The sequence below is a fragment of the Actinia tenebrosa genome, unplaced genomic scaffold (assembly GCF_029948245.1).
Source record: "Actinia tenebrosa isolate PJP-AT-01 unplaced genomic scaffold, QUT_ActTen_1.0 PGA_scaffold3__52_contigs__length_22856419, whole genome shotgun sequence".
Lineage (NCBI taxonomy): Eukaryota > Metazoa > Cnidaria > Anthozoa > Actiniaria > Actiniidae > Actinia > Actinia tenebrosa.
In genome coordinates, this window is record NW_028292580.1 from 10,505,326 (window position 1) to 10,524,280 (window position 18,955).

At 37.7% G+C, this 18,955-nt stretch overlaps 2 protein-coding genes and 1 pseudogene across 2 annotated transcripts; 2 read left to right on the forward strand and 1 right to left on the reverse strand.

Annotated features, from left to right (window-relative positions):
• Nucleotides 1–5,937: 5,937 nt before the first annotated feature.
• LOC148908513 (uncharacterized) lies at nt 5,938–10,934 on the reverse strand. Its single transcript, XM_089035907.1, has 13 exons — nt 10,782–10,934; nt 10,410–10,524; nt 10,078–10,181; nt 9,825–9,940; nt 9,503–9,579; nt 9,021–9,298; nt 8,784–8,935; nt 8,550–8,634; nt 8,141–8,349; nt 7,545–7,637; nt 6,956–7,172; nt 6,706–6,792; nt 5,938–6,296 (listed from the first exon to the last, which is right to left on the reverse strand). The coding sequence occupies exons 1-13, from the start codon at nt 10,876–10,878 to the stop codon at nt 5,938–5,940; spliced, it is 1,989 nt and encodes a 662-aa protein (XP_088892033.1). The 5' UTR covers nt 10,879–10,934.
• Nucleotides 10,935–13,953: 3,019 nt separating this feature from the next.
• LOC148908514 (uncharacterized) lies at nt 13,954–16,538 on the forward strand (annotated as a pseudogene).
• A 111-nt stretch (nt 16,539–16,649) lies between these two features.
• Nucleotides 16,650–18,203, forward strand: LOC148908515 (uncharacterized). Its single transcript, XM_089035908.1, has one exon. The coding sequence runs from the start codon at nt 16,650–16,652 to the stop codon at nt 18,201–18,203; it is 1,554 nt and encodes a 517-aa protein (XP_088892034.1).
• The last annotated feature ends 752 nt before the right edge of the window (nt 18,204–18,955 follow it).

The following is an 18,955-nucleotide window of genomic DNA, read 5'->3' on the forward strand; positions in this document are numbered from 1 at the left end:
GTTCGCTTAGCAATCACTCTACAGCTAGCCGAGCTATCTCCACCTCCTGTGTTTGGTTATTTTATTGAGCCCAGACATCCCTTCTTCATTCGAAATACATGTTATTTTGGGAGAAAAAATATGGCTTCATCACACAATGTGTATTTCACACTTGTTGTTTTTTGGGGGAGTTTATAACATCCTTATGTATAACTATATCTACTTCCTTTTTACCAGGAGAAGCAATCATGCTCATTCACAAGTTCTTTTTCCATTTTTTATGTGGCTTTGCACTACGAGCTTTTATGAGTACTTTGTAAAAAACAAGGCCTCCGCTGATGTCCGTTCCCTGAGTACCAACATCGGCAGGGTCAAAGAAGTGCGTTTCATGAATTAGGTAGGTGGGCGTAGTGTTGTTTTTTTACACTTCGAGCTTACCTTTTTTGAGTCTTGAATTCACGCACAGTGCGATTAAATCTTATCAATGTTTTTATTTCAATATGCATTAGGCAACACCAAGTTATAAAGTCTCCTTTCCAATTAGCTTGTTTACCAATTTTTCTCTGTGAACCGTTTTGAATATTCTAACATGTTCTCCTCGCTCGTGTAAGAATGTTATTAAACGTATGGTGTTTGAAAGTATTTTAAAATTATCATTATCCTACTCTTTCTCAGCTTTTTGTTACACATGGTGTAACTTTAAAACATTTATTGTTGCACCTGTTACTCCAGATATGACTCTGTTGTGAGACTGAACTTATGAGTGACCGTATTTGCACGGTGCTTATTTTTCTCATGATTCGTCATCATTCCTTCGGTTTCAAAATTGACAGCAAATAATCCGTTTGCATCGTCGTGACGATTTACTCTCTTAGTTTCGGGGCGGTCACGAGAGCTAGAATATCTTAGATATGTACAACTCGAAAAGCTTTTAAAGTGCATATGAAAACGGAAAAAATTTTAAATCTTAATGTGTAGTTTATTGGCATTTAATAATATCACGGTTTAAAATTTGTTATTTAAAAAATATTTCTCTAGAAATTCAAGAAAAATTTAGCACAGTGGTGACGTCATTTTGTTTACAAGTCTCCAGTTTTAGTTTGCAAATCGGCGAAAATATGTTTGAATGTAGAATAGATATAGAAATATGCTTTTTGAAACTAATTCATTACGATATATTGATTATTACTTACAAACTATACATTTTTGGACGATGAAATATTTTGTGTCATATACACCATGGAAAAACTAAATTCTAAAAACGCTCATACATTCAGTCAAATTCCGTCATTTTTGCCCTATTTGGTACCAACCGTGAATCGCATTTATAAAAGTCTTATATATTCATCGCCCATGTAGCAATAATGTAAAATACAGCCCTATTATAACTAATAACTACCCTTCCCCCAAAATCGGTTAATAAAAATGCTCAGCGCAACGTGGCCTTGCTTCAACGGAAGGCGAAAGACATAGTGTGACTAAACTGAGGAAGCTCCTCAACTTACATTTTAGATATATTTGCTCGACGATTTAGCCAAGCTAAAAATGTCACTCGCGACGGACTGTCCCGCGCGTTCCTCAACGATTTCGGGAGCGATTGGCGGATACTAAGTTTTTCTTGTATCTAATTGTTCTTCAGAGATAGGTCTTGGGTCCCATTGGATTCGAAATTGGTCGGCCTTTTGCCAAGTCGATTTTAGCCCGGTGTGAGAACGGTACCCACCCCGTTTGTCCAACCAGCCATTGTTCGATTTTAGATCGTTATGTAGAATCCAACACTGTGTTATATGTTGCAAAGCCTCGGCTGTCTTAATCATGATCGCATCCATTCGCGTTTCTTCGCTGTACCAGTTTTTGAGATGCAGAGCTCGAAGGAGTGTGAGGCTCACCATCCATTACCATGGAACTGTAGCACCATGTCTGTATGGAGTGCTTTTTGCTACAAATACCAAAGCTCTCACAGCCACCCCCAACACCCCCCCCCCCCATCCCACCCCCCCCCCCCCCCCCCCCCCCCACCCCCCCCCCCCCCCCCCCCCCCCCCCCCCCACCCACCCACCCCCCCCCCCCCCCCCCCCACCCCCCCCCCCCCCCACCCCCCCACCCCCCCCCCCCCCCCCCCCCCACACCGCCCGCCCCCCCCCCCACCCACCCCCGCCCCCCCCCCCCCCCCCCCCCCCCACCCCCCCCCCCACCCCCACCCTGCCCCACCCCCCACCCACCCACCACCCGACCACCCCCCCCCCCCCCCCCCCCCCCACCCCACCCCCCCCCCCCCCCCCCCTCCCCCCCGCACCCTCCACCCCCCCCCCTGGATGATCACCCAAGCTTAGTGATGATGTTCGCCTCATTCAGAAGCTCATTGTGCGTAGCGTTTTTTTTGCGTCTTCTTTCGTTTCTTGATCGCTGCTGTGGATTTGAAGTTCCTTGACCACGACAGTTATGCCTCTGTAAAAACGCCAGAAAAACACGAACCATACTGCCGCTGCCCAATGCTTCTTGGTACGCACAATGTGGTTGGAAGTTATCTCTTTAAACTGCAACGTCTTTAGTAGGAAAGTCGGAGTTTCTTCTTCCGGCGTTCTGGGCGCATGTGGCTCCTCTCCCTGTTTCTCTAGAACTTTGGAATCAGTAGCTCGCATGGCTACAACTGTTCTGCTCTTTCCTCAATTCTTCTCTCTCTATCTTTCCTTCTCTCCTCTGCCTCTTTTTCTCTCTTTCCTCTGCAGCCATCTTTGTCGTTTTGGCCTTTCTTCTATTTTTATGGTTCATCGTCGTCTTCACTCAATCCAAAACAGTATGGCCTAGATTAGACCGCGCCGTTGGCGAATGACTCAACATCCGTTGTCACAGCTACTAGAGTAATGGGAGCTTTGGATTTGTTAAGGGAGAAAAACATTTTTCAATCAGGATGTAATAGCTTTTGATTAATTATTTTCTCCTAAACTAACTTATTTTGCTTTGGTAAAAGTATATAAAAACCGAACTTTGACCTTTAAAGAATTCAGTAAGACTTGTCCAAGTTAACCTAACAATTTTTCTAATTCAACCACATTTACGTGGCATATATATTTTCAAGTTCGGTGATATTCTCAACACTTATTGTTGTTTCCGTAAAGTGTTATTCGTGACTGTCCAAACAGAAATTCTCCACGTCTCAAGATGGCATCAACTTTCCTTGTCCGATGTTCATTCTGCCCTAAATCATTCCGTTCAAGAAGATCTGCAGAGACGCATGTCGTACAGCGTCACCCGGGTGAAGATCTGCCACTACTGTTATCATTTAGGCTCGATGATAAGGAGGCATTGTTGCCAAGCCAACAACGTATCAAAAACAACATAAGATATCAACATTACCTGGAATGGTTAGGAGATTTAGTGGAAGGATTAAATTCAGCGCATATCCCGAAAGCTCCTGGTCAGTAACTTTGAGATCAATTTTCATTAGTCGATAAAATATTTAAATACTAATGTCGGCTAAGGTCAGGTATTTATTATCACGGAGGAATCCCTATGAAGAGCAAATGTTAAATCTTTAGTGCTCTTTTCTTGACTGCATAAAAAATGAACCTCCTCTTGAAAATTGTAGAATTCCTGTTCCTCTTTATTGTAGTATAAAATATTTCACTCCCTTTTGACCGAGTAGAAATTTAATGACCACTCTTGGATTCCTCCAGCCCGACCACCCCTTCCTAAAAAAATGAATCTCTAGCTTTGAAAGAATAAGTGCTCAGTATATATTTTTTGTCAGTATTATACTAAAAAACTTTCTCCTGTGTTCATTTTATTACTATTTTATTTAGTGTACTAGCCGACCATATTCTTCAACAGGAAGCCAAACTGGCACTGCATCATCATATTTTTCTTTACTTACAATGCATTTTATTTCAGCCAAATGGTACCAAGTTACCATGACAAGTGTACCTCTTACATATCTTGAGCACTTGCTTCACAACATTCAAAGTGCCACAGTAAACAGTGTTAAAGAACTGAAACACGTGAAGCCTCCCATGTGGAAAGAAAGAGTACAAAAAGTGTCCTACAAGACCTACTCTCTAGGAGATGTTCAAAGGGCCTTCAATGAACAACATAGAGTGCCATTGAAATTATCGAAATCATTTAATGGTACAAGGGAAATTGCAGAAAGAGAAGAACTATTTGGACGCGAGGCTTTAGAGGCCGCTAAAATGGGAAGGCTAGCACAGAATGTTACCATCAAAACAGAGATCATTATTGATGAAGGAAAAGGAAGACTTACAAGAGAATGTGAATTAATATGGTGGCCATTATATGACAATTCAAGAAATGGAAATTTGACTGTGAGACTCTTCATAGGGAAGATTCATATTTAGCTTTTGATTACTCTTGATACTGAAATTAAAATATGGAGAAAAGAATTGTGATTATGTTTATGAGCAATATTATATACAATCAGTTATATACAAACTAGATGCCCAATGAGACACCCGGAGAGAAACTCTCACAGAATAACAGCCTTGTGATAGGCCAAGCTACTCTGCTGTCTCAAGGCACTGAAATTGAAATAAAGGGGGACAAAATCAGTGATTAAACCCAAAAGAAAATCTCAATAACAGCCCACAGTCAAGGATTTAAGCTAAGTCTTACTCCAATGAACAATTTTAAGGCAAAGGTTTTTGCGCTCACTCCTAATGTTGTTAAAGGTCCAGCTAAATTTTGAAACTTCTGTACTCATGATAAAGTCTCTTGCGGACAGTATCACTCCCACACCACAACTTCCAGTGCCTTGTGTGGTGCCTGTCATCTGCAAAGGCATGCCAAATCTTTCAAAATTAGTTTTCTGGTTCCAAAACTTTGTAGAAAGCTTTTTGTCATTAGGTCTGACCCTGTATGTGAAATCAAGAAGCTGCTGTACTTCTGGCAAAAGACTTCTTCTAGGCTGCCATTTCATCCCATCATCAAACAAAAGTCTATCATTCATGAGATCAACAACCACAAGTCCCCAGTGGCATTCATTCATGTGAACAGGAACAAGCACAAGGCGTACGCTATCATTTGGATGGATTGTACTTTCAGTGATGGACTTAACTACCTGATCTAGCACAAATTTGTCATCGTTACTACTCAGCCAGGTGAATGCTTCTGATGGAAGGTAAATTACTTGCTTGTTAGCCTGATCTTTTACGTATCTCAGAATTACACAGTTTATTAAGAAATTATCCAGATATCTTTCATTTACTAGTGTTGCAAATGATTGCACATCGATCGACTTTGCACCAACAGTCAAAATGGTAGCTGTCATGTTCCTCTCCCATAAAATTTTCTTGATGCTTTCAATTTCAGGACAAGAAAGATCACGTTTTCCAACCAATTCCTTTCTTCATTGATCATATGCCTAGTTTTAGCAATTTGGCAGTACTTGTGGAGGACCTCAATGTCAGTAGAAGTGAACATTCCAGTGCTTCCTATTTTAACTGATGTGGGTCTCTTTCCTCTACGTGCTTTCCTCGCGACTTCTTCAGCCCAAATAACTGCACATTCTGGAGGTCTTTGGGTCAGATTGAATGGATTGGTTAGATCTTTGCAATCACCATAGATTCCTTTGACATCCTTTTTGCTTATGTAATTAATTCAGGGATATCAATATCAGCAAACTGTTGGCGTGTTAAAGATAATGACAAGCAAACGGCACGAGGATGTGACTGTAATGGTTTAGCACTGCATGGGTAAGTAAGATCAACAACTGGACATGTGTCATTTTTACATTGACCTGTAGTATTAGTAGAACCTTGAGGACTAGCCTTTGGGCTGCTGGAGGCTTGAGGACCTTGAGGACTACCCGTTGGGCTGGAGGCTTGAGGACTACCCGTTGGGCTGGAGGCTTGAGGACCTTGAGGACTAGTCGTAGGGCTTGAGGCTTGAGGACTAGCCATTGGGCTTGAGGCTTGAGGACTAGCCGTTGAGCTGGAGGCTTGAGGACTACCCGTTGGGCTGGAGGCTTGAGGGCCTTGTCTTGTCTTTTGGGCATGAGGTTTTCTCGATCTCGAATATGAGGGATTTCTTAGCCTTTGGTTTTTTATTCCAAACTTTCTCGCTGCTGTAGTTGGCAGAATCCTCAAGGTCATCTTCCCAATCAGGGTGACAGTATTTGTAGCTTTCTCTGGGGTCACTAGCCACCTTTGTCCCATGGTCCTTGTCATAATTATATTCTAGGTAATCTTTGCCAAATATTTTTTCAAAAAGTTCATCCATTGTTAGAATCCAGATTTGGTCATCTTTTGACCAACCAGCAGTCTTATTCCTCCACCCACATCCTCGATAGTAAAAATTTGTCTTTCCTATAAAATTTAATTTGAAAATTGACATTTCACTATCGATAACTGAATTATAGCATTCTGTGTCTAATAATTATTAATCATTGTCTTCAAAAACTTTGTCCCTTATGAACATAGTAAATAGTGAGATAGGAATTACTGTAACTAAAAGAATAATCTGAAAATAATTGTATTAAATAATTAAACCCATGTGAACACGATGCTCAAGGCATTTAGAAGATCTTCAGCATTTCTAAAAATAACTTCAGCATCATTGCACTGTTTGTTTGCTCATTTAATCAAGATTCATGAAATTCAGATTCTGCTGTTAATTAATTTCTATTTCAACAATTACAAACTTCATGTGGGACAAAGGTTTTGAAAACAGATTTATGTCATCATTTAATGGGCAGCTGAAGCCCATCATTGTTACCTCCAGCAATGCACTCCTTAGCTTTAACAAACTGTAATCGTAAAGACAGCATATTCTCTGCGAGCACATGTGTCAATATCTGGTTTACTAGAAAATAAAATTCACAAGATTTTGAGACTCAGATTACTATTTTCTTGATCATAATCAATAAGGACCATTAAGTACTTAACCGTCAACACCACCACTACTATTAAAAGTAATGATAATAATTTTAAAAAAATTGATAACAATGTAGAAGTTAAACAAATACCTGATTGACTCCCTCCAGCTTGGTCATGGTTCGTGGCCCGTGAATATAAAGCACGGTGTACTTTGTGTGCTGCTTCAAATCCTTGATTTGAATAGTTGACAAGTGACCGATGCTGTCGAAGTAACATTGCGCTGTGGTCAACTGTGTAATGGATGTAGTCCCCTGCACCAAGAGAGACTCCAAATAAGTGTCTCAGCTGTCTCCCCCAAATGTTGCACTGAAATATTGAGATGAGATAAGATAGAAGGTCCTTATTAAATTTTTCTTTATCAAATAACCATATGTGTGAGTGTGGACCTATCATTGCATAGGATAAGGGCAATTATATAATAACTTAGACTGTGGGGGAAATAACAGTAACATTTACAACATGAGCAGCCATGTTGTATGAGATTTACAACATGACCTAAATGTTTTGAACTTGTTTGGCAATGTCTAAGTAAATGATTTTATTCACATTAAAAATGTTAAAAATTTAGGTTTTGCGGAGAAAATCCAAGTTAAAGTTTAAGGAAATTGAATCAGAATTTACAGCACTCTTCAGAGTCATGACTTTCTATTGTTTAAATAAAATTTATACTCTTTATACCTTAACATCAAAAATATCTATCTTCTCATCTTCATCATCCTCATACACATTTTTCCTCATGACAAGGTCAATAATTTGCCAACCTTCAAAGACCTCAAGAGAAATCAAATGAAAGTGTTAAAATATTAATTCGAAGTAATATAGCCATTAGCTAATTACTTCTAGTACATACATTGGGTTGAGTATTTAAGTTCATACAGTAGTTTGGATGTTTGGGAAGCTAGAGGAAATTCCTAAGGAAGACTTTAATAGAGTGCACGGTTATGAAACTCTGAAACAACTACTAACTTATAATTCAGTGCAATAATAATATAGTTATCAACCATTTTTAGTCAATGACGAACTAAGCTTTCACAGGCAGGAACAAAACAAAAAAACACAAAGAAAGCTAGATAGGCTGCTATTGCTGTTTGCACTGCAGTTCTGCTTCAATGATAGTATTAGTTTGTACAAAATAGTGCAATTAGACGATGCATATTAATTACTTTAGTTTAACAGTTTTATGGTGTGCATTCTAGTATTTTTTTAAGTTTCAAGGAAATCAAGTAGATAAATTGGGGACAATTTCAATAAACAATTATTTTTGAGTATGTCACCTTTTTGAAACAGTCAATTTGTAATTCTGCAGCAAATTCAGCCACTGAGGACACTTTGTTTTCTGTTTTCCTTTGCTGTCTCTTCTTTAGCTTCTTTTTGGGAGGTGAACTTAAAGGCACATTATTTTCCATCTCAAGAAAACGATCTTCCACATCTTTCAACCATGCCTTCCAAGAAAGCATCTCTGTTTCTATGAATGCTTCAAATGCTACAAAAAAGAAAAAATAGCCTTTTTCATTCAAAATTGTTATCTCTGATTAGAAAATAAACCTTATGATGTCTTCAATCATGTTATTGGATCTTAAGAATATCAAGGGAAATTGGTTACCTGCAAAGTACAAAAAGGATACAAGTTTGGGATAGTTTGGTTTTATACAACACAACACAATCTAAATATGTGGCACATACCGATGTTCTCCTTCAGCAGAATTTCCTCTTGTCTGGTACCATAATCTCTTCTGAATGTCCCCTTTTCAGCAATTTCTTCTAAATACTGGTAAAGATAAGATTAAGCATTAACATAATTTCTTATATTTAATAATATAATATCGTAATCATGATAATGATCTGATGAGGATGACTTAATGACAAGTTATTAAATTAATTTATTTAATGGTATTTAGTACAAGACTTTTCAATTACCTTCACAACTGAATCTGCAAATGAAACAAACTTGAGGATGACATATTTTGCAGAGCCACTGACTTCACTGTAATGTAGTGCTACCTTCTCCACAGGCAAAGATTGAGAAACAATATCTTCATAATTATCAAGGTATGCTTTGGCTGTTGATCCTGTATCAAAAATTGAAAATACACTTTTGAAAATTATTATTCAATATTTTGTGTGGATGAGCAACTTAAAAAATACTAGATTTACCTGAAAAGGATTTTACGACTACATTACTTTTTGAAACAGCAGTCGTTTGACCTTCCTTTTTTTTAATCATTATTCGGTCCTTTCCCCTGGATGCTTCAGGACCATAGTCTGCCAGTGCTTCATTGCATTCTTCAAGAGTACCACATCTGTGGGCAAATAGCCCCAGACTTCCCAGCAACTGCTCAGTATTTCGCATTTCACAATGCAAAGAGCAGAGTGGAATGTTTGCCAACTCTTCATCAAACAGAAATGTCAAATCGTCACGAAAACCTGTCCATCTAAAAACCACAAACAAATAATGGATGAATCAATAAATAAATGATTTGAACATAATGGTAGTCCAATATTCTAGACAATTTTTAACTGCTGTCCTTCAGTTCAATGCTTTTCACATTCACTTGAGTCTGTGATAAGTAGACCTATATGAGAACTATTATCGAGTCCTGGCTTAATAAAGTTATGAATCAATATAATTTTCTTACTTTCCAATGTTAGCTTTTGATGCAAGACATGTGAGGCAGACCTCATCATAAGCACCATTCCAGTGTTCTTTGCATGCCTATATATAGATACAAATTCAGTAATATCACAACTCACAATATAACTCATAAGTGTTGTATCAGATTTTCAATCACTTTCCTGCAGCTTGTGTTCGTAAATCTGATACAACATGGCTGTGAATGTTGTAACCACTTCTTATAAGTGTGTGTTAAAACATTAAGGCACAATATGCTACTTGGCTTCAGTGTTTGTTCTTTGTAATTACTAGATTATTTTTCTGTTACTGGAGAAGGTAACACTTACCCTTAAAGCTTCACAGAAAGCACAAAATTGCACCTCAAGTCCTCTATCTCCAAGTATAAAGCTTTCATCCTCTGGGTCTACCATTAACATCAGGAGTGCCTTTAGGTCAAGGGTTACTTTAGGAAACAAAAGATTTTACTTAACTTTTCAATGCTTTATAAACTTTTTTTTAATATAAATTAATTTGTTAAAAAGTTTATATGTACAATACATAATTTATTATAACCTTTTGAGAAAAGGTATTTTTTTGAACCTTTGAATTTAACTTTGTAAAGTTTGCCATCCACTAGAAGACCATTGTTCTTAATTTCTCTCTTTTCATTGTTAAGTCTTAACAGCAATGTCTTGATCTTTTCTCTGTTGAAATAAGATGAGTTTATTATCTTGGTGTGTATAAGATTCTGGTATAGTTCATGCTTTTCTTATTTAATTTGGGAATAATTTTGAAAACAAAGAGTTACAAACTTTTCCCCAATGTTTATTGAACATTGATATTACATTGTATATAATGACCAAATTATATAATACTCAATAAAAGTTTTTTAGGTCCTAATACAGCTTACTTAATGTAATACTCAGTCGTACCTCTCTTCTCTACAATTTGCAATAGCAAGTGGATGCACAGACAAAGAGCTCTGGCTCCCCTTCGTAGCAGAAGCAAGGCTAATAGGTACAATGCCTACTGAAATTTGATCACGTCCTGCAAAAAGAAGGAATATAACAATATATTTGCGTACCTTAACTTAAATATTTTTGTACAGGCAACTATTATAACAAAAAGGTAAAGAGTTGAACTAATCATTATCATCTGTTACTTAGATGCTTTTTCACATAACACTGTATTTAATGATATTGATTAATACTCAATCAGTTATAATTTTGAAACTCAGTTTGGAAAAACGTAGAGTGACACCAATAAGAATAATTAAAGTTTGAATTTTTTTTTAAAGTACTGACCTCCAAGTGGTCTACCATCAAGTTTCAGGTTGAACTCCATGTGTTCTGGTGCACACTGGTGCAACCTACTCTCTCTAATAGCCCATACCAAAACCATTGGCAGGCTTACACTGTAACCTCTAAGATCTGCAGGCAGCTGGGATATGTCAAACATCTCCCTTGTTATATCAAACACAAGGGACTTCTTGGCTCTAATGGCATTGCTTGATAGCAAAATTCCTGCATCTGTGGCTTTCTACAAAAATAATTCATATGATTAATGCGCCTATCAGCGGCCTTCTCTAGGCCAACCAGGGGGATTTCTAAAATACTAGAAACAATCTTCATTATTTGCCCTTGGGGCAGTTTTGCCTTGCAAACCCCCTTGTAATGCCCCACACATCTTTGGGTTTTTTTTTTGTGAATGTACCTAAGTTTTTCCCTGCGAGCAGAGTCTCTTTTAATTTAAGAGACTCTGCTCGCAGGGTACCTAAGTTTTTGTTTACACTTGTCTCATTATGCTTGTCTCAACATTCGTGACTATATCGAATATCACAAATATTATTCTTCATTAAAAAGGATTAGAATGTGAACAGTTACATTATACTATTAGCAATATTGTAATTGATAGCACATTATAAGCAAAAGTCAAATCATTCCTTACCCCACTTCTACCAAGGTTTAAGAGGTTCAGCATCGTTTGCCAAGATTGGTCAGGCATCTTGATACTGAGCTTGACAAGCAGTTGAACCCAATCAGGGACTTTCATAGTGTCTATAAAGGCACTATACACTGGCTGGCTGAGCATTTCTTTAAAGGCTTTCCTGAAGCCACACTTCTTGGCAACGATAGACAAGGCAATGGAAAGACTTTCCTGAACAAAATTTTTATCGTTCTCGTCTCCAAAAGAAAAACTGTAGCCAAGTACGGCGCCGAGGTTATCTTCACCCAATCGATTTTTCACATCATCGCATAACGCTCTTGCAATTTCACTACCTTTTTTTGCCAGAAGTCGCGGTCCTAACGAACTAACCTCCAACTTTTTTAGTGAATCAGTCTCTGGAAGGAGAGCATGTACCGTTCCACTGCCATGAGGGGTTTCTGGTGGGGTATCTACCCTAATGTTTTTGGCGCCATTTTTTCCCGCCATAATATTATCATTGCTAACGAAAGAGTTAATATGATTTTTGAGCTCTAAAAAAACATTTGATTTTATAAAACTGTTCTTTTCGATTTTTGATCGTAGGCTTGTCGCAAGCAGGCCAAATGAGGTAGCAACTACCACTATGTCTTTCTTCTTCGACCCAAATATATAAATGGGAGCCTTCTTCACGTCTTGAGTCTCCAACTCTCCGATCGACACTTCCAAGATCTCACCAGGAAAAAACTTGGCAATGTCGCTGTTCAAAAATTTTTCTTTTCTGCCATTTGGCATCAAGCTGTTTGGAAAAGCGTACCAAACTTTCAAGGAGTCCAGCGAAGGACCGAACACACGAGTCAACTTAAACCGGTGCTCTGCCTCGTCCTCCATCGTAAAATTAAATTTAAGCGCCAAAACATCATATTTATACTGAAGGGTTAAATTAACTATTAACTTGTGACGAAAGTACTGAAGATCTATTTGATCATCCATTGGAAAATTCCAAAAAGATTACATGTACATGTACATATCCACCATATTGAAAGAATGACAAAGGGATCCCACCTCTTCAAGGTTACAGACTCTTCCACAGTCCGCGCTCGGCCGCAAAGGCGGCTTACTAAGTTAGAAGCTTGTTTGCGGAAAAACTATACGTACGAAATAAAGTTCCTTACACAGTTTTTCTTCGTAACAGCAGAATCAGATAGGTTAATGCAGTAAAAAATACAACAACTTACTATGGTTTTATCGATTCAGTTCAAAGGTTCGGCAATGCTCTGAATTGTAAAGTTAGAGAAGTGGCGTGGTACAAATAAAAAGGCATAAAGTTATCAGAGCGGCCTTTTGCGAGACAGCAATGTTTGAAAAACAACTCCAGAAACTTTTGTTTTATTAGAAAGTCATAAGTGTATGTCATAGAAATCATCGATGTGACCTACTAATGGGATTAAGGGGATTAACTATAACAACTGAAGGATTGTTTTATTGGATTAACTCCGTAGTCATGACAATTCAAGATTTTGAACATCTCCCGCGGACAATTTTCAAAGTACCATGAAGCTCCTCATGATATTGCTGTTCAACTCCAAGGGAGAAATATATTTTATAAATCTGGTATTTATTTCATTAGTTATCCGCTAATGTTGTGTGCACATTATTTTCTTGCATATATTATGTTAGAGAGAAATGTTTTTTTTTCTTCAAATTTCTCAAAATCCATACGCTATCTCCACCCTTAGCTTGCAATAATTATATTGTACGATAACAGTGTTTTCATGCCGCAAAAAATCGGCTCATACCAAAAAGATTAAACTTTTTGCAAGTAATGTATGCATAAAAACCGTTTATTGGACACAGTGAATTCATTAAATAGTCTTGTTCGCAATAGCTGTAGTTCTGTCTGGAGGTCGCAACCTGAAATAGAATATGTCAATGGTCAGCATTTTGAATGAAGAACTGAAATAAATATGACTTACGTTGTGATAGTCCTTTCATGTGTTGTGAAACTTCTTCAAAAAGTCCGGGAGGGAGAATGGTTTCGCCGCCAGGGCCACGGAGGATCTGGCCAAAACACGTGTCTTTAACTTGCCACCCATTACATTTATATCCAAAGTGTTTGCTACAGCTCCAGTTTGAGTGCTGGTTGAAATTGTCGAAGGAGCCACACCCGCACCCGCACCTGTCATAGGCTTTTTTCTCGGTTTCCCCTTTCCCTTTGTTGAGCGAGCTGCAACAAAGTGCGTACTCAGTGATCATACTTTGTACCAAACATATGCAGGCTCTACTTTTAGTAAATTTATGAAAAAAAAAAAAACAAAAAAAACTACTTACGTGGAGGAAAGTTTTTCCGCTTTCTCGAAATTCGGCGACCGCCCTTCTAAACGTAGAACAGTTGCTCGCTAGCTGTTTCAATTCCAAAACACTGCTTGAAATCACTTTTAAAACTTGTGGCTGACTTTGCTTTGTTCTCGTAGTGCTTACATACTGAACACGTTTAGTGAGAGCAATAAAATTCGTTTACAAATAATGTAACCACCAAAAATATCAATTTAAATGACCTCGCCATGGTTCAAACAAGGCTCAAACCATACGTCACGGGTCAGTGGCCACCTCTGTAGCCTGCAATCACCTTGTTATGCATCAGCGGATGCGTGCATGCGCATGCAAAATTCCCTCCTGTTTAAACCTGCTATTTCAGAACTCAAAGCTTTATGGAAGGGCATTTACTTAAAAAACAGCCTAAGTAGTATTCCATTGAAATTTAAAGCAGCTGTCCTTTGCACGTCTTCCGACATACCAGCATCACGCAAGCTATGTGGTCTAAAAAAAACCACAGCGCTGAGTTGGGATGTTCCAGATGCTTAAAAACAATTCCTGGAAACTTTGGAGAAAAACGAGACTACTCGGGTTTTGATCGCGAAGATTGGGAGAAAAGAACTAATTCGGCTCACAGAAAAATAGCAAAAAAGATAAGCAAATGTAAAACCAAAGCCCAAGCAAAAGACCTATCAAAAACGTTTGAAGTGACGTATTACTCTTGTTTGCTAGATCTGGAGTATTTTGATGTCATGAACTTTGGAATGTAACAAGATATGAAATATAAATACATCACGTTCATTAGTAATTTGAGTAATTGTTTAGTACAGTTGAGCACAGATAGAGCGCGTGCATTGTACAAGAAAGAACTTTTAATCAAGGAATAAACTCAAGCGATGAAACAAGTGAAGTTTCTCATCTTTTCCTGACATTTGATGCAATCCGTTTCTGTGCCATAGATCCAATGCATAGTCTGTTCCTTGGTGCTGCAAAAAATTTTTTTAAGACATGGATCAACGAAGGACATTTATCAAAGACAAATTTGGCAAAAATAGAAAAAAGAATCGAATCAGTGGAAGTCCCACCAAACATTGGAAGGCTACCAAAACGGATATCTGCAAACTTTGGATCCTATACAGCAGAGCAATGGAAAAACTGGATCTTGTTGTATTCTATTTTTGCTCTAAAAGATATCATAGACGAAATGCATTTAAAATGTTGGCAAACATTCGTCTTGGCATGCCGATATATATGTAGTCCTGTTTCATCACAAACAGATGTTATCAAGGGGGATGGACTCTTACTCAAATTGTGCAAGGAATTTGAGAAGCTCTATGGGCATTGTGCTGTTACACCCACAGTGCGAAATCCTCAATTTCAGTCAACGGAAAGCTGATGGAATCGTAAGGTCGTAAGGTGGACGATTTATTAGCTTTATGGAAAGGTGTAAAAGTCAATGCCCATGGTTCACCAGAAGGTGGAATAAAGATAAGAGCTGCTCTTCTCTGTTGTGCATCTGATATTCCTGCTGCTAGAAAATTATGCGGATTTCTAGCACACGCTGCACACAAAGGATGTAGTCATTGCCTAAAAACCTTTCCTGGGGGTTTTGGAGAAAAGAAGGATTACAGCGGGTTCACAGATCGGGACAACTGGCCAAAAAGAACAGATGAGCAGCATAGACGAGATGCTCTTAAAACCACTAGATGTAAAAATAAGACTGCACAGAAACGAATGGAAAAAGAACTTGGAACAAGATACACCGAATTGTTACGACTTCCGTATTACGGTAGTATCACAATGTGTGTGATTGATCCGATGCACAATTTATTTCTGGGTACTGCTAAGCACCTTTTTAAACTCTGGAGCAATAACAAGCTTTTTTCAAGAGAGGATATTATTGAAATCGAGCGACGTATACAAAACATTAATTCCACTTCTGATCTTGGTAGATTACCACATAAAATTACAACAAACTATGGTGGTTTACAGCTTCTCAGTGGCAAAACTGGATTCTTTATTATTCTTTGTATTGTCTCGAAGGAATTCTCCCAGAAGAACATTTGAACTGTTTACAAACTTTTGTAATCGCCTGTCGGCTACTGTGCAAGACCTCTATTTCGAAAACTGATCTCTTTTTAGCTGATAGAAAACTACTAGACTTTGCAATAAAATTTGAAAATCTTTATGGAAGAGAAGCCGTTACTCCGAATATTCATCTACATATGCATTTAAAGAAATGTGTTGAAAACTATGGAAGTGTGTTTGGTTTTTGGTGTTTCAGCTTTGAGCGTTATAACGGATTGTTAGGCAACTTTCACACCAATAACAGGTTCATTGAATCACAGTTAATGAGGAAGTTTATTTGCATGAGCAGCGCTGCAGACTTGCAGTATACATTGCCGAAAGAGTACAGCGAAGTTTTCTTTCCATTTTGCAAAGCTCTTCTGAGGGATGTTATAGTGGATAATATTCAGGAGGAAATTGATCAAGATAGACTTTCTAAATTTCAAATCGCAATACGAGGATCAATAGAAAGCCTTACAGATGTGTGGACAGATTTTAGTGACGTAGCATTGCCAAATAGCTTCGTGATCTCTTCGTTTGACAACGACGACTTATTCAACCTAAAAGAAATGCATAGGAAACTTTATCCAACAGTGAATATTGACCGTCAGCGAGTGAACCGAGCCTTTAGAAAGTATAAGTCAGTTACAGTATTCGACAAAAGACTAGGTTCAAGATTTAACACACGTCTTGATTCTTCAGGAAAGATCATGGCCTCATTGCCGGATTTCAAGCCGAGAGAGTCTGGGATCTAGCTCAGAAAAATCTGGACGCAAGAAACAAAATGGCGGACAGTGAAGTTTTCATACTCTTCTTCTGATCTTTTTTTAGTTCTATTTTTGTTGAAGTTTTAGCTCATAAACTTCATGGTTTGGCATTGGAATTGTGCTAGTGCTTTGTGCCACAATAGCTGGCGAACCAAAGGAGTGCATTACTATAATTTACCTACAGATTTCGAGCTAAGACGTAAATATGCGAAAGTCCTGAAGAATGACAATGTAAACTGGAACAAACAAGTAATCTGTTCAGCACATTGGAAAGGAGGTAAACGATTGTCGAAAGATCATGTCCCAGACATCACCTGCAGTGAGGAACAAGTGAAAAAATTCAAAAAGGCCAGTGAAAAGCGACCAGAAAACACCGAAATAAAGAAAAAATTGGTATGTGCCGAAAGAACGAGAAAGCAAGACAGCCGGATTAGTTTGAAACGAAAAGCGCCTACAGATCGATCAACAATACAACCTATAAAGAAGAAGAGAAGAAAATCATATAGGAATTTGGAGAAAGAAGTCGTAAAAGTAAAGGCAGAGCGTGATCAGCTTAAAAATCAGCTTAGATTAGAAAATCAACATTTGATTTCACAATTGGGCACACAATTGTCTGAACTAAAGAGACTGGAAAAGGAAATCGATGCGTTACAAGATAAACTTCAATCACAGACAAGTATCTTTGAAAAGAAACTTAAAGAAATGAAGTTTGAACTCAGCAAGAAAACATTTTCTTACAAATGTTTAATTCAGAATGCTAAGGAATTTTTCTACCTATGTGGCTTAACTACAAATGAATTTGATTGTGTTTTCGCTTGTCTTGAACCATTCACTCACTTATTGATTTACCCTGATTGTATCCATAAAGACAAGAATAAAGATTTTAATAACAAGCTTCTTGATGAGAAAACTGAACTTATTGTAGCTTTGACGATAGCAAGACACAGTGTTAACCTTGGAGTTATGGCAAAGCTAGTTGGAGCAAGTGCATCTACAATGTCAAGAGTGTTCGTTGCATGGATGGTTTTAATACGTTGCGTTTTTGAAAGCATAAATCTAAAGCCATTGCCTGGTTTTATTGAAGCTTTTCTGCCGAAGAAATTTGTTGATGCTGGGTATTCAGAATGTGGCATTCTTGGTGACAATACTGAGACATGGGTAAGTCAATTTGAAAACTATGAAATCAATAATATAACATTTTCTCATTACAAGAATCACACAACGGGAAAAGTCTCTGTTTGGATATATCCACATGGTTCACTCTGCAAGTGCTCTGATGCATATCCTGGAACAATCTCTGATGAACATATCACAGAGCAAATTGAAGTACTAGATTTATGTCCAAAAGGAAAAATTGTCATGACAGACAAAGGTTTTGCAATCACTGATCTGTGCCATGATAAGGGCCTTCACCATAACAGGCCACCAATGAAGTTCAATGAACAATATGATGAAAATGAGGTAAACTTAAACTTTGACATTGCCACCCTCAGGATATATAATGAAAATGCAATTGGTCGTATCCGTGATTGGTCCATATTGAACACGTGCTGGCCTGCAGGGAGAGTGGACCTCCTAGGCACTTGCTGGATTGCACTGGCACATGTTGTTAATGTTACAAAAGCACCAGTTGGTCCAAAAGATGACAAGTGAATAAATAAATACAATATGAATAATATGAATGATTTTAATATCAATGAATGCAAAGAAATATAATCTATTACTTATATTCATTACAGTAGGTCATTAGAGGTGACCAGCTCTATAGATTAAATAATAATTATTGTATTGCTTTGTGAGCAGGAATCAGAGTAAACTAATATTTTGAGTACTTAAACAAATGTAAATATGGTTTATTTTTGCCATTGCATTTTGGTCTGATACTATATCAAGTTTCTGTTCTTTGTTTGTGTTTAAGTTATTATGAATGATCATTATTAATAATAATTTTCAAAGTTATTAATAAGATTAACTTCAGGATATGAATTTAAACTTACAAAAAAAAGTGAATATATTTTATGTTTCTTCCTTTTGTTAAACTACAACATGAATTTGTGTATTATTTTGACATGAGAAACTAGCAAACCCTGTATGATATACAGTATATATACCAATAATGGATTTGGGTTATGTAAAATGTACTCTTTTAACTTTTGCTGCTTCTTTCCTGATCCAAGCCCTCAGTGGTTTTAGGGATGCAAATGTGGGAACTTTGTTAAGGTTTTGTTCACCTACTTTCTTCAAAAGATTATTCTCCTCGTGAGCCCAATATGTAATTGTAGTGTTATCTATCATGTGATCAATCACCATTTTCACTACATCTAGAAGAAGATTATTTCTTTCAATTAGAAATACATTAGAATACTTTTCTTCAGGTAGATATGATTGTAGAAATGTTACAGCTG